The following is a 16,279-nucleotide window of genomic DNA, read 5'->3' as shown; positions in this document are numbered from 1 at the left end:
TGAAACAAACACTACCTTTTATAGAATGATTTGTATGTGGTTACGTAGTCGAATTCAATCTTTGATACTATATTGTTAATTCAATACTACTATGTTAATTTCTCTATATTAATATATTTACTATATTCTTACATATGTGAGAGGGAGGGAATTAAAACCCATGTGGCCAAAGAATGCAGGATGAATAAATAACATAACCGAGATCCAAAGAGCATGTTTTCCCATCGTACCATTTATCTTCTCAGAATTTGAATTTTGTTGTAAGGATTACAGTTTATTTGTTAATCAGGTAGTAGAGGTATTTACAGAGAGAAAACCCTCAATGAATGGTAGTTACTATTTTTTTAAATGGGTCAATATATTAAATCTCAAAATCCCTATTTAGTTTCTTACCCTCTGGGAGTAATGGTGCCTTCCAACAGGATTGATCCCCTGACCTCTCCTTTCACACCAGTACTGAGTGATGAAACAAAAAGTCACCACATGCTACTTCTATTTATCATCCTTTCATTACACCATCTTAAGCTTGCTTTTCCCTCTTTGCTCTCCACCCTCCCACCATTCCTGTAGAAGCTGGGTGAAGACTCATTCTAAGTTTAGTTGTTTGTACAAGAGAATTTTCTGAGTCTTTTACAAATGTGGGAGCTCCCACCTCCTGGATTAGAGGAACATGATCTGTCACCAGCAGGCACATTAAGGCTTATGTTTGCATGCAAATATTACATAAACATTATATTTAAGCCATTTTTATTCTTATTTTATGAATGATGCTTTCAAGGTGTTTTTCTAAAACTAATCAGAAAGGCATACTTATATTTGAAGAAAATTAAAACCATCTGTAAAAGAGGGATCTTGAGTATGGGTGTGTTTCAGTTATGCTGAAGCTTGATATAAAGAAAACATACAAAAGGCTGCAGTAAGGTGCTGGTTTAATTATGTAAAGACACCAGAACTTTTCAGAAGCAGGTGATTATCGAGGGAAGGATGAGATGCAATATCTCTTCCCCACATTTTTCCTGGCCTTGTTTCACAAAGAAGGTGCCCAACTGCTGCTGACACAATCCTTGCAGAAAACAGCTAAGAATTTTCTCTATCCTTAAGTAATTTAGGAAAAACTTCACTAACAATGTGTTTTTTTCTGTTTGAAGGAATATTTAAACAGTTGAACTCTACTGTTTCTTGATCACAAGCCACTGTCATCAAATCCACTTGCACTTTGGGAATAGGAAAAAAATCAGTTCCGTCTGAACAAAATCACTGCTTGGAAATCTCCAGCAATACTGAAAGCCCATTTTGCAGCAATTCTTTATGACACTTTCATGATAGACTGTAAAATACAATTGCCAAAAATGGCTAACAAATCAGTTATGCTTCTGAGCCTGGTGGTTCTTCACAGCACAGTTATAAATGGAAAAATGACATGTAAGTGGCAATTGGTGGAGGAATGGCATACACAACCCTCATCGTATGTGGTGAATTGGACACTATCGGAAAACATCTGCACGGACTTCTATGGAGATTGCTGGTTTGGGGATGTAAATACTAAAATGAGCCCTTTAGGCAATCAAGTTCTTCCCCAGATTTGCCCTTTGCAAATTCAATTAGGAGACATTCTTGTAATTTCTTCTGAACCATCTCTTCAGTCTCCAGAAATAAATTTGATGAATGTTTCTGAAGCATCGTTCATTGACTGTATGCAAAATGCCACAACTGAAGATCAGTTACTTTTTGGTTGCAAACTGAAAGGAATGCATACTGTGAATTCTCAGTGGCTGAGTGTTGGGACACATTATTTTATCACAGTAATGGCAAATGGTCCATCGCTTTGTCAACTGAGACTTCGACTAAATGTGACTGTGAAAGAGCAGTTCTGCCAGGAACCTCTGCATTCAGAATTTTGCTCTGGGCATGGGAAATGTCTTTCTGAAGTTTGGAGCAAGGTATACAGCTGCCATTGTCAGCCTCCATTTTCTGGAAAATACTGCCAGGAAGTTGATGCATGTTCTCATAAACCATGTGAAAATAATGGCAGTTGCATTAATAAAAGAGGAAAATGGAATAAGCAAGGATATGAATGTATCTGTCACCCACCATTTACAGGTAAGATTGTTTTTAAGAATTATGTAATTCTATTAAAATAGAAAAAATAAACTGAATTTTTAAACTGTTACTTAACAAAAAACAAGCTACATTTTTAAAAGTCTTACAGATTTTTTAGAAAGGGCTAAATTTGGATCCCGGACATATAAAAATCCTATCAGGCATTCTCTAAAAGAGTTTTTCTGCTTATTTAAAGAGAGTTTCTTAAAAACACATGTATTTTATCCTGAAATACCTATTTTCACTCTTAATGTCTCATATATTAAAAAGTAAAATCATCAGGATAATATTATTCATTGAATGAAATTCACAGGCATGTGGTATTTGGGTTCAACAGTTCTGGGTGATAATGTGGAAATGAAATATGGATCTGAGGAGAGGAAGGTAAGGAAGCATTCGCTTGTGGGGAAGCTTGAAGTTGTTGGAGAAAGCTGGAGAGGAAAAGATCATTGTAAGCCAAGAGCAGTGTTCTTACTGGATGTTGTTGTGGCACCTATAACATGATTGACAAAGAGTGACAAGGAAGGAAAGAGCATGATAGAATGAATAACTGGTTGTAATAAGCTAAATGAGAGGCAATGATAAGGAAAGGTTGTAAAAGGGAGATATTTGGTGAGTGGATGAAGCCAGAAGAAGGGCAATTTAGAAACAATGTAAACTGTATTACCTGAGGCTAAAGTGAGGATTTAAGGGAAAGTAAGCTATCTCTACTTGAAAGTTTACTAGGGAATTTGGGTCATCAGCAGAAAGTGAAGAGAAACATTGAGAAATGCAAGGAATATTTAAAGTTTGGGAACTTATGAAAGGCTTTCTTTTAATAAGCGTTCCAGAGACCCAGCATGGAGAGTTCCAAGGTAATGGGCGAGGCAACAATGAGCTAACAAAGGAAGTACTTGACGTGGTTTGCAATGACAGTACAGGAAAACAGATGACAGGTTGGTAGCATATTTTGGTCATGAAGGAGGAAGGAGTGTGAGCAGCAGACATGACTAGAGCAGATCAGGCTCAGGGATGTAACTTTTGCTGGGCAATCTTGGGGGATTCACCAAGGTTTTTCTTCCATGTGCCTTGGAAGACCCCACTGGAGGCAAGTTTGAGGAGGCTTTCTGGTAAAATGCAGTGAATAACTCAATAAGCCATTGCGGGCTCTAAAATTGACCTAAGCCAATCTTTTTTTTCTTTTCTTTTTTTTTTTTTTTTGAGGAAGCGTAGTCCTGAGCTAACATTCCTGTCCATCTTCCTCTGTTTTATATGTGGGACACCTGTCACAGCATGGCTTGACAACTGGTGCCATGTCCGCACCCGGGATTGGAATCGGGGAACCCCGGGTCACTGAAGGCAAACATGCGAACTTAACTACTACGCCATTGAGCCAGCCCCTAAACCAATCTTTTAAGGAGTAATTTTAAAGTCTATAGTAAGGAGGTACCAAGACTACTTCAGAAGTTAATCCCAGCAAAATCCACCGAATATCCTCTCTCTATAACTGGGAACAAATTCTCATTTGATTTTACTGGCATTAGTGATAAAAGATGAGTTACCTCACTCATCCAGTAGTATATCAGGTGACTAAAATTAGCACCTCAGTGAAAAAGGAAAAGCACTCAAATTGCTGATTTGGGATGAATGAAAACCCATTTAATTGAGAGCTCCTAAAGCATACATTTTAACTTCTCCAAAGAATTCTAAAGAATATTTGAGTGGAAAATTTACACCATCTATCAGAATATTACTTGGTGTATATGTAATCGTATACTGTGGAATATCATTTCAATGGTTTTACTCCAACTGCGTAGAGTGGTTTGTTTCTTACCCAATGTTTGTTTGCTTATTTATTAGAAACACAGCCATAGGTAATTTAAACCCTTAAATTTTAAATGCCATAAAAGTACCTAATATTACTTATTTATTTTTTAAAACACAGTATATACCATTATGCCACTTTAATTATAATTACTTCAATTTTAAATCTCAGAAGATACAGAAATATGTAGAATTGCCGAAGAAATTGAGAATGTTCACTGTATTCATTTGCTAGTGCGGCCAAAAGAGGTACCACAGTTTGAGTGTCTTCAACAACAGAAATTTATTTCCTCAGAGTTCTAAGGTCTAAAAGTTTGAGATGGAGGTATTGGCAGGGTTGGCTTCTTCTGAAGCCACTCTCCTTGGTCCAGAGATGACCGTTTCCTCCTGAGTCTTCATATCATCTTCCCTCAGTATGTGTTTGTGTGTCCAAGCTTCCTCTTCTTATAAGGACATCAGTCACATTTGATTAACACCTTGCCTAATGACTTCATTCAACCTCTCTAAAGACCTTGTCTACAAATATGGTCACACTCTGAGATCCTGAGGTTTAGGATTTCAACATATGAATTTTGGGAGTCACAATTTGTCCCATTACACTTATTGAAATTGAAATAGGACATAACCTATGGCACATTCTACTCTTAATTTAGTTTTTGAGTATGGAAATATTTTAACATACAATTATATGGACATATTTTCATTGTGTTGGGGGTTGTTTGGAGGTACAAGAAAGAAGAAGTGTTCTGTGTTAGTGAACAGGGATGTCAGTCTGTAAGGAATTTGAAAGGCATCAATGATATTGGCAAAATCTGCTTACAAATTAAATTAAAATTCAATTAGAGTGGGAGGGCAGGCCTATTGCCAAGTCATGTACAGATGTTTTGTAGTAATGTGCCCACTTACCATGCCCTGGAATTTTCTAGGCACATTCTTCTATGGAGGATATTTTGAGGTGATTAACTGCATAGGAAAATATGCTCTGCAAAGTTATGGTATGTGATATAGTAGGACCGTGATAGTTTGTGTAAGAGGGATTTGGAAAATGTGATATAGCAGCAAGGGCAAGAACATGTAGAACTTAGAAGTTTGTGCATAGCTTCTGAGAATCCAAGCAGCTTTTTCTTTTTTTTTTCTCTCATAATTTTAGATTTTTATTTTATTTTACTGTGGAAAGAACACTTAATATGAGATCTGCCCTCTTAACAAAATTTTAAGTATAAAATATATTATTGCTGATGTCAGGTGCAATGTTGTACGGCAGACCTCTACAGCTTATTCATCTTGCTTAACTGAAACTGTGCCCTGGTTCATCCTTGTGTTTTCCTTTTTGGATTGTTGCCTTGGCCAGGTAGTAGGGCTAAGACACTATATACATTTCAATGTATTGTAGACTACCACTGCAATGCTACCACTGTGTGTTGAAGAACTGGTATCTACATGTATTAATATTATCTATTGTCAAAACATGATTATAAATTCAAATTATCATGCAAAGTAACCAAACTCAAATATCAGTAATCAGAAAGATATTTTAATATTATGGGATCATAAGACAGAGAAACTGATGTTAAATTTATTGAAATTAATTTTTGTTTCTATTTAAATAGATCATTATGCAGCACTATTTCTTAATTAGAATTACATTTTCTCAAAATTTTTATATTATTCCTTATTAAAGAATTTGGGGAAAATTGATGACCATAATTAACTATTAATAAACAATGTAAATACTTTAATCTACTTGAAAAAATAATTTTCTTTCATTTTTATAGGCATAAATTGTTCAGAAATAATTGACCAATGTCAACCATACGTCTGTTTCCATGGGAATTACAGCAATATTACCACAAATAGTTTCATTTGTGAATGTGATGAACCATTTTCAGGTAAAAAATGCACTTGTATGTATACATGCATGTGATTTTAATTTTGTCTTATTTCAAATTCAAATTGAAATGTTTAACTTATTACTGAATAATACAATTTTAGCAGTTCTGTACTCTGACCTTTTTTATGGATAAATTTAATAAACAAACTTGGTTAACAATTAAATGATTATTCTGCTACATATTTCATAATATAAGAAGAGTTTGGACACCAGTGACAAGCTTTTCCACCACGATAAAATGTCTTTTATTTGTTAGTACTAAAATATTTTTAGAAATAGTGCACATTTTGCACATAATTTGCATAAATTATATGTAACTTATTTCTTTAAGTAACACATCGTTACAGACAAATCCCTTTCATGAAAAGCCAAAAATTTTTATTTCTTCTCAAATGAATTTAAAGATGTGAAATAAAATCATTGTTTAACCCAATAGCTTCTTAACTATTGATTAAACGTATAAACCACGAAAATGTGTTTAAACCATTCCCATCTCATCTTTGAGCTCTTGTGCAGTTTCCCATTTTCTGGAAAATATATCTGACCATCAGTATATCTGTTCCTCTTCAAAATGTCTCTAGGCATGGCATCTGCAGCCACAATTAGATACCTAAAGACTCCTTTTGTGGGAGTGAAACAAAAGATGTATGTCTCCCAAATAGCAGAGAATGGTAATATCTCCAGGAGTGTCTCTTGCAGGTGCTTCCAGCTAACTGAGTTGAGGGAGATTTGAAATTTTGGTTGAGTACAGCAGCAGCCACTGCTGCACAGGAAGAGGGGTTGGCACAATGCAGGCAGTAAGAACTCCGACAACTGTCTTCAAGGATATCTTTTCAGGTCTTTTTTTCCCTCAAGTCTTTTATTACCTTGAGATAGGTTATGAGTTGAAAGATGTTTTACAATATCGCATCCTATCCTGTCTATGTATAGAGGTCACATAATTTATCTTCCAAACAATGGCATTTTTGAGCAAAAGAGGTAGTTCAAAGCAGTTACAATTGAATAATATTTGAAATATTTATTTATTGACTAAAAATTGGCTTCATTAAATAGGCAACATATGAAGTATTTACAAAAATAGATGGAATTTCATATTTGGCTTACCAACCCCTGATTTATACCACAGAATAAGCAACCAAACCTCTACAGCAAAAACATATAGACAACTCCTTATAAACGCTATGACAGGACCGTGTGGCTTCAATTTTTCTCTCATATAAAACATAGACATCACTCATCATTTCCTGTGGTTCCCACTGACCCAGCTTACTTGCAGTCAAGCATCTTTCTGCTCACAGGGCAGTATTATCAAATCCTTCTCCTGCTGCCAAGTGAGAAAAGAACAAGTTAGCTATTTGTAGCTGCTTGGATCTTCAAAATCTACAAGCTGCCTTTAAATGAGAGATATTGTATTCTTTCCTTCTGGAAAGGACTGAGAAAAGAGGGATAGATTATCACTGGTAACTCACTAGTTTGTTCTTACATTAAAATAATATACTGCTTATGTATCTGTCATACTTCTAGAAAAGACCATGGTACAATTTAAAGTACAAAGTGGAGATCTGTCAAACCCATCCCAGTTTATTTATTTATTTTTATATTTTGGTAAGGAAGATAGTCCCTGAGCTAAACACCTGTTGCCAACCTTCCTCTTTTTGCTTGAGGAAGATTGTTGCTGAGCTAACATCTGTGCCAGTCTTCCTCGTTTTGTATGTGGGCCACCTCCACAGCATGGATTGATGTGTGGTGTATTGGCCTGCACCTGGAATCTGAACCTGCAAACCCCAGGCCCCTGAAGTAGAGTGTGTGAACTTAACCACTACTTCACTGGGCTGGCCCTCATCCTAATTTACTTTAATGTAACTGTGAATGAGAGTACTTGGTTAAAAAATCTAGGACAAAAGGTAACTTAATAATTGAGGAGAACTGATATCTTAGCAATATTCTGTTTTATACAGCACGAGCATAAACTGGTGCTATTGTGAGCAAACTAGATGATGACCATGTCAGAAGATCTAGTAACTATAATTGATTGGAATATTTTTTGGTATCATTATTTTGTGACTTTAAGTCTTAGCCAAAAAATGTACAAGAAGTATCACATTTTAAAAATTTATAAAGAACATATGTGTATATACATATAATCTATCTATGTATTTACCTATCCAGTTATCTTATACATATTTTCTAATGGGTTTATTCAAAAACCTTCAGAACCTAAAACCTGTAGAATCTTTTTGCCCACTGTGATGATCTGTGCATATTAATATATATATTATCTGACATGTGAAAAGGATTCATAAATGAGATTATGTTTCAAAGAGTCATAATGAAAGTTCAGAAACTTTATATTTCCAATGCCTTATCAATCAGAGATTATTACATAAATTAGCCTTTATGTCAAATTTCCAGTGCTCTTAAGTTTCACTCCAAACTGAGAATTTTGGAACTCATGTCTTTTGCAAAGTTACAGCTATCATGCTAGAAGCTATTTAATAACTTACATCTAATGCAAATGTAAATCAAGACTGCAAAGAAATAAGGGGTAGAACACACAAGTCCTCTTTTAAAACTAGTGAGCCTTTAGAAAAAAACATATTCCTGATTTTTAAGGCACTTTAAGTATTGTGAAAGAGAGTGAATAAGAATAATTAACCATGATGTCAACTGCAATCTCAGATATTATAAAATTAGGAATAAAAGGTCTAATCTAAAACTGTATGCAAATGTGTTCTTCATTGTAATTCCAAATTTGAAAATGTTATATAAGATTTGTCTATCCATTATAAAGTGATTTGCTCTAATTTTATAACTTCATAAGGTTTATTGCAAAAAAATTTTAATGCATCTTTTTGAGCAATTCAAGGAACCATTAAAATTCTCATTCTATATGTGATCAGTTCTTGACTTATTTTCAAAACCTTTCAAATATGAGTTTGATATAGAAACAAGTGACTGTCAGAAAGCAAATTCTTCAGTCTTAGTTTAGGACTAACTTACTGCTAAAAAATTTAATTTTAGTTTCAAGATTAAAGAAGGTGTATTTTCAAGGCATACTGGAATCCCTGTACCCAAGATGAATGATTTAAAGAGATAATGTCAGGGCATTGTAGGAATCATCAATTTTCCAGATGTGATAAGCTCAGGTGTCATTCGGACAGGTAGCAAGAAGTCCAGTCTGACTAGTGTGGAATACTGTAAGTCATTTTGTTAGCAGTTTAAATCAGAAGGTAGGCAGAATATTTTCTAATGTAAAGTAGACTTCTCCATTTTCAAAACCCCTGCCAGTGGGTAAAATTTATGGAGAATAGTACATTGTCCATGGAAAGGAAAGACAGCAGGAGCTAAATCAGATATAACTCTTTTCATTTTTAATAATTGAACTTTAATCCTATTTTGAAACTTGATTCTGACTGAAGTTCGAAAATTGACTTCAGTCAATTGAGTGGCAGCTCTCACCCCCTGCCATGTAGAGAATTGAATTAGTCTTATTCTCATGAGTGTAGGGTGTTAAATATTGTGAATAGTCAATCATGTTACATGAGCCTAGAGGCACACCACATGTACGATCAACTCTGAGGCTTAGCCTTCATAAAATTTGGAATTACAATTATGATGAATATTTATACAAGTTAATCTAACACATTTAATGATGTGTGTAATTTTTTTAGGCTTTGACTAGGAAGGGTTTCACATACTTTACTCTGGATTTTTATTATTTTTACATTGTCAAACCTCATTTTGTGGTATTTTTCTTCTTGATTCTCTGGTCACTGTGATCATTATCAGCATTGATGGTGACCTGCGGTTCTAAGCACAGCATAATCCACAGTAACATAACACTAAAAGACAAAGTTTCTGGGTCCAACTACTAACACAATGATTTCCTTTCCTACCCCACTCCATCCTGATAGAAAACCAAAGCTTCCTTTGTGCCTTCTGATTAGTCTCTCTTCCATTGTGATAAATCCTCCTTTGATTGATTGGCAAAACAATGCATCTAAGTGTTCCCTATCCTGCTATAAAATTGTCTGAAGATAATTTATGTGTCTACGAAGTATCCAGTATATATTATTCACTTAATAAAGGGTAATTATTGATAATTATGAGATCTCAGGATGATCATGAAAACTTTTATTTCTTGTATTGACAAATGAAAGCATAAATTGTTTACAAATATGGGAGAACATGAATGTTCAATAAAAGCATATAATTTAGCAGAAGTTATGAAACATATATGTTGTGCCAATTTCAATACCCTTTCATTATTATTCATAAATAGAATATTTATTAACTACTATTTATTGTGGACCTTTCATTTTATCTGAAAGAAATGTCCTTGAAATTATTAGTCTTATATCTGTTTTACCTTTTGAAGAAATGGTAGAAATAGGATTATAACTCAGATGACTTTACTCCAATGACATTGATCTTAAACCAGTATGTAATGTTGCTTCTCTCTTTTATTCAGTGAAAAGTTAATTAAATATTTAAAAATGAGGTAGTGTCTGTATACACTTGTATAGGCCCATAATATACTATAGACCTTGAGAACAAGTATGGCTTACACACTTTGCCAATTTTGTCTTTCTTTATTGATTTGTAGAAAAATTGTATATATCCTGGAAAGAAGTAATTAGTGATGGATGGGTTTTGCAAATCCTTCTTTCAGTCTCTGACTTGTCTTTTCACCTTTTAATCCATGTATTTTGATGAGCAGATGTTTTATATGTTGATAAAGTCCAATTTATTATTTTTTCATTTTATATTTAGTGGATGTTGTGTTTCTTTAGGAAACATTTGCATATCCCAAAGTCATGAAGATATTCTCTTATGTATTTTTTTAGGAGATTTAAAGGTTTTTTTAAAGCCCCAAAATTTTCCTATAGTCACCCTGGGGTGCGTTCCCACTTTCTGGGTGCTCATGCAAGGCTGGAAAGTGTTCGTGCACAAGCACAGGGCTGCCACATGAGGGCAGGGAGTGCTCTCATATCTTCACCACTCCTGAGAGGGCCAGTCAATCCACCCTCAGATGTATAGCTGTGTGTGTCTCAGGTATCCTGTTGTGCTGTGTGGGCTTCCTCCATGGTCAATGAATGTCCATTAGTTGTAGTTCAAAAGAGGGGAGAGACTAAGGGAACAGCTCATTCTGCCATGTTGCTGACATCACTGAAGATTTATAGTTTTAGTTCTTATGTTTAGGTTGATGATCCATTCAAAGTTAATTTTAGTGATTCATATAAGATAGGAATCAAGGTTCTTTTTCTGTTTCACATATGGTGATACAGTTGTTCAGCATCATTGTGGAAAAGTCTCTCTTTATCCACGGTTTTGCTTGGCATCTTTGTCAAAAATCAGTTAAACATATATGTGTGTGTCTACTTCGAGACTCACTATTATACTTATAATTTTATTTGATTGTCTTATTGCACTGGGTAAGCCCTCCAATACAATGTTTAATAATAAAGAGGGCATTCTTCCATTTTTCTTGATATTAAAAGACAAAAAAAAATTCAGTATTTCATCATTAAGGATAATGTTAACCGAAAGTTTTACACAGATGTTCTTTGTCAAATAAAGAGTCTCATTCATAGTTTGTTGAAAATTTTTATCAGATTGGATGATGAATTTTGTCAAATATTTTACTGTACCTACTGAGATGATCTTATGATATCTCTTCATTCAGTTAATTCATGAATTACAGATTTTCATATCTAAACCATCCTTGCATTCGTGGGGTATATCTCAATTGGACATTTTAAAATATCTTTTTTATATGTTCTGAATTTAATTCGTAGTATTCTGTTAAGAAATTTTTTGGTTACATTCATGTGGGATATTTATTATAGTCTTCTAGAAATACTTTTTTTAGGTTGAGATATAATAGTTAAGCTAGACTCTACTTTTTCAAAACAATTGTGTAAATTTGGTATTATTTTCTTGCATAAATATTTGATATCACTCACTAGTACAATTGCTTGGCCTGTAATATATTTATTGGAAGATTTGTGATAAAATTCAGTTATTTTGACAGATACAGACACATTCATATTTTCCAATTCTTGTCAGATTCAAAAGTTGTGCTATTCAAGGAAGTTGCTCATTGCATATTCATTGTTGAATTTTTGACATAATGTTCTTAATATTATCTTATTGCTTTTTTGATATCTGTAGGATTAGAACCAGTGTCCATTCAATATCCATTGAAATAAGTAACATGCAGGGTCCCTAAATAGGGACTTTTAGGTGGATACATATCATTTTAAGCATCAAATATTTATAATTAGGCATAAAGATCAATTTATAGCAAAGTGATCCTAACTTCATTTTACATGTTATGGTAATTATTTTAAAATGAAATTCACGACTATAAATAAGGCAGCTTTGGTAAATGGAGCACTGTCAAGAAGCTGAACTTTTGGGGAAAGAGAATGGAGTAGCTATGATAAATATATTATGTGCTGCCCCAAATAATTTTACCTAATATGATCAATTTAATTTTCTAAATATTACTTTGTAAATGCTACTTTCTATCTCAAAAGACTCAATAGTTTTCCTTTGCTTATATTACATTGTAGAAAAATGCACTTGAGAGTTATGTAAGTTTGGTTACTAGAGTCTATAAGAGTGATATACAAATTTTAGTCATCTAATCTTCAGTTAATTCATCTATAATATTTAATAAATATAGCACACCTTCTCTGCTTTCTGTGTAAAAAGAATGAGATAAGAAGCATAGCATAGGTGTGGTTAATATAGCACTGCCATTGGAGTTAAGTAGGCTTGTGTTCCAAGACCATCTCTACAACTCCCTGGCTCGCTGATCTTTAGAATATTATTTTAGCTGTCTGAATTTTGATTTCCTGATCTTTAAAATTGTGAGAATTGTCAAGTCTTATTGCCTGGGTTTTTCTGAGGATTAAGTGACACAATCTATGTTAAGTACTTAGTAGATGATAGACACATAGTAAGCATTCAATTAATTTTAGCTGTTGCTACTTCTGCTATTGTTTGGCATAACTTTTCATTCAATGTTTATTTCTTCTATTTTACTGATACAGTTAAACACAGTCTCCTTTTTTCTAGTATTTGAGTATTAATACAGTTATCTTCTATCTAATTTTATAAATTTATTTTTCAATATTTCTCCAAGCTAATCGTCTGCCCTAATAAAATAGTTCTAGTGATTGTGTAATGAACAAGTCATACACATTTTCTCTGCTGTTGCTCATATTTTTTTGCCTTCTCTATAATGAAGTCTCCTTTTCTTTCCATTACTTCTCCAAAACTCACTTCCTTTACTCCTCCTACTGATTTTCAGAGTCCTTGACAGCAAGGCCTATGATCTAGTCAAATTCACAGCCCCATCTTATAGCAAATATAAGGAATTGAATAAATCTTTTATAATCAAGAAAGTAAGAGATGGGACTTGTTCTTAATCTTAAAAGAATTTCAAATTGTTGTGATTATCTTCTGACAGACATCCCTGAGAATCAGTATGAAGCAATCTTTGTTTTTGAGCTAGAGTCACAGGGTTATATTTGAATACTGTACACTCTTATTGCCATGGATAGAAAGAAAAAGAGCACAGTTTTCACTACAGGTTTTATTAGGACACTGGAAGGAATATTGAAAGAAATACACCATCTCTTAAAAATGACAGATTTGGTCTTGCTAAAAATGGCGATATGGATAATATGAATATCCACTTATCTTTGACTCAGAATGAGTTCAGTTTTCATACCAACTGTGAAAATTGTGTGATTGCATTGGTTTTAAAGTGAAAAAGCCACTTATAGCCTTGTAATATTGAATGTACAATGCCTCTCCTTTAGAATGTTGAATTGACTGTCATTAGTGGCAGATGTTCTATACATTGCAATAATACTGCTTATATAATTGTGATAATTTTCCACTTCTGATTTGTCAGTTTCAGTGATTTAAAAGCCACTTGATGACTGCCTGAAAATGACTGATGTTTTTCCTATATTAAGTAATTTCTGCTGGTACAGTGTAAGTCTTTTAATGAGTTCTTGAATTCTGTTGAAGTCTGCATGTTTTAATTCTTTCTTCAAGTGAACAGGTGTGACAATTTACGGAATCCCATACAGAAACTCTCTAATTACTCCATCTTGGGACTTCGAAATATATTTTATGGGGAAAAGCCATAAACTTATTTTCCAGATACAGGAACATTTTTGAACATATGGCTTCCACTTTTATTTAGTGCAAAAACTTGAAAATGAAAATTTAGAGAGTTGTCCTGACTAATGTTTTACCTTTATCCTATAGGAAATTTTGTTACTTTATTTTGTCTGCTGATACTCAATGATATTACAATTTCAGATGCTGGCTATAAAATCCCAACATGAGAATTACTAAAGTATCATTATAAGCATCCCTTTCAACAGATATGATCATACTTGATTTCTGTAATTTGCTGATTTGAATACAGTGGTCAAAAATTCCAGTTTTTTTACAACCCACTTCAATATGGCCAGGCTTACCTTAACAGCTCTAGAAACTTCATGTTGTATACATTCAGGGGCAGTTTGAGAAATGGCCTGAGATAGAGGAGCATTTCCTAATTCAAGACAAATATTTGCAAATGATTAATACATTTTGATACTATATTGTGCCACGGTTAGTGGAATTCTTCATGAAGCTTAAGAGTAACTTTAAAGATAATGAGACAATAAATTATGATGTACATTTTAATGAGATATCAATTAAGTTTGCAAAGAAAGTAATTTATTTTTCTGTCACTTATGTGTTAGACTTCATTCTCGTAGCATCTGTTTGTCTACCTATCTATGGCAGATCCATTTTGATGGGTATACTTGATATACTGGATATACTCAAACTCAGACCTTTAAGGAGCACGTTTTACAGAGTTTATCCTGTTTTCTAATAGAATGCAAACAGAGTGCATCAGATGATCCCACCATTTGGTGTTTAAGGACCAAGGTTTCACTTTGAGTTCAGAGTTGCAAGGAACTGAAGCTTCTCTGATCCCGTCATGCCTGCATCTTGGGAAGCAACTGCTCCTACAAGATAGCAATCCTAAGATTGTTTCTTAACTCATTATTCATATAATTGGCATTATATTTCTATAAGGAAGAATTCCACTTGATATGGTGAGAACTCCAGGTCAAACATTACTTGTAGCTTTCTGAATTCAAATTTTTCTATGATATTCCTTAATTACTTATTACTTTCTAAATCTAAGACACAATACTTAAATAAATTAAAGCACTTCCATGAAGAGATGATAATTGGGAAGTGTGTGTGTGAAAGGGGGACTAAAATTTATAAAGAGAGTCTAAACTTTAGGTAAAGTATAACGACATATGTCATGTAACTTTATTTTCACACACCAATACAATTTTGATCAAGTCTAAGATATTAACCTCAAAATATTGCCTTATTATTTTCAGCATGTTCTCATAGAAAATTCACTATTTGGCTACACATCATTAGTTAAATGTAAAATTATTTTCAAATGAACATCCTTTACTCTCACAGAATTTTGACAGTATAGCATTATGTATAAATTTAGCTCTAAAATCTTGAGTTTTCACGAGTTTATCTTAGAACTTTGAAACATAGTCAATGAGTAAACTTATTGCTCCATGGGGTATATATAAAGACTAATGGCAGAAAGATTGAATATGACTGGTACTGACTAACTGAAAGGAAGCAGTTTTTTAATCTCACCTGGTAGTAGTTTGTTTTTATGACCGAAACCCAAGAACTCCTAAGTGTATTTGTCTAGTGTTTTGAAGTTTGTACAGTGTTTCCTTATGAAGATGGCATTCAATGCTTACAACTACCTGATGAGGAAAGAAATATAATAATCATTGATATATATCACCCTGTTAGGTGGATAGTTCCTGACTGGGAAGTGGTCACTTTTTCCAAGGTAGACATCATAACTTCTCAGCAACATTTGGTTTGACTGCTGATAAAACACTTTGGTCTGAAAAAAAATTCTGACTTTTATCAATAGCTTGAACTTCTTGGTTTTCTAGTCCATAATCCATAATCATATGCATATCTCCTTCCCTATGTGTTTGATCTATATTCTTCTCATCCTCAGCCAAAATGCAAGTCTCTTTCTCTCTCTTTTTTTTTTTGGTGAGAGAGATTTGCCCTGAGTTAACATCTGTTGCCAATCTTCCTCTTTTCTTTTTGCTTGAGGAAGACTAGCCCTGAACTAACATCCTAGCCAATTTTCCTCTATTTTGTATGTAGGACACCTCCACGGCATGGCTGATGAGTGAGTAGGTCCACACCCAGGATCCGAACCCATGAACCCAGGCTGCCCAAGCAGAGTGAGAGGAACTTTAACCACTTGGCCCTGCTCCTTTCTCTCTGTTTCTTATATTTTCAGGAGCCCTCATCTCTTTCTTTACTTTTCCTCCTCCATTTTTCACTTTGAACCTTTTCAGCACTTTTAATTCTTATGGTCTTACATCGTCAACT

At 33.9% G+C, this 16,279-nt stretch overlaps 1 protein-coding gene across 2 annotated transcripts in view; it reads left to right on the top strand.

Annotated features, from left to right (window-relative positions):
* The window catches only part of LOC103546267 (protein eyes shut homolog), a 319,923-nt gene that overhangs the window by 174,504 nt on the left and 129,140 nt on the right, over positions 1 to 16,279 (top strand). For both annotated transcript variants that reach the window (XM_070584833.1, XM_008512739.2), the window contains 2 exons: positions 1,149 to 2,100; positions 5,679 to 5,792. In XM_070584833.1, the coding sequence (XP_070440934.1) occupies positions 1,320 to 2,100; positions 5,679 to 5,792 (895 nt within the window). In that variant the 5' untranslated portion in view covers positions 1,149 to 1,319. Of the gene's footprint in view, positions 1 to 1,148; positions 2,101 to 5,678; positions 5,793 to 16,279 lie in introns of those variants that run through there.

Source organism: Equus przewalskii, chromosome 19 (assembly GCF_037783145.1).
Source record: "Equus przewalskii isolate Varuska chromosome 19, EquPr2, whole genome shotgun sequence".
NCBI lineage: Eukaryota > Metazoa > Chordata > Mammalia > Perissodactyla > Equidae > Equus > Equus przewalskii.
The sequence above is the reverse complement of the archived record's forward strand: the minus strand, read 5'-3'. Positions and strand labels throughout refer to the sequence as shown.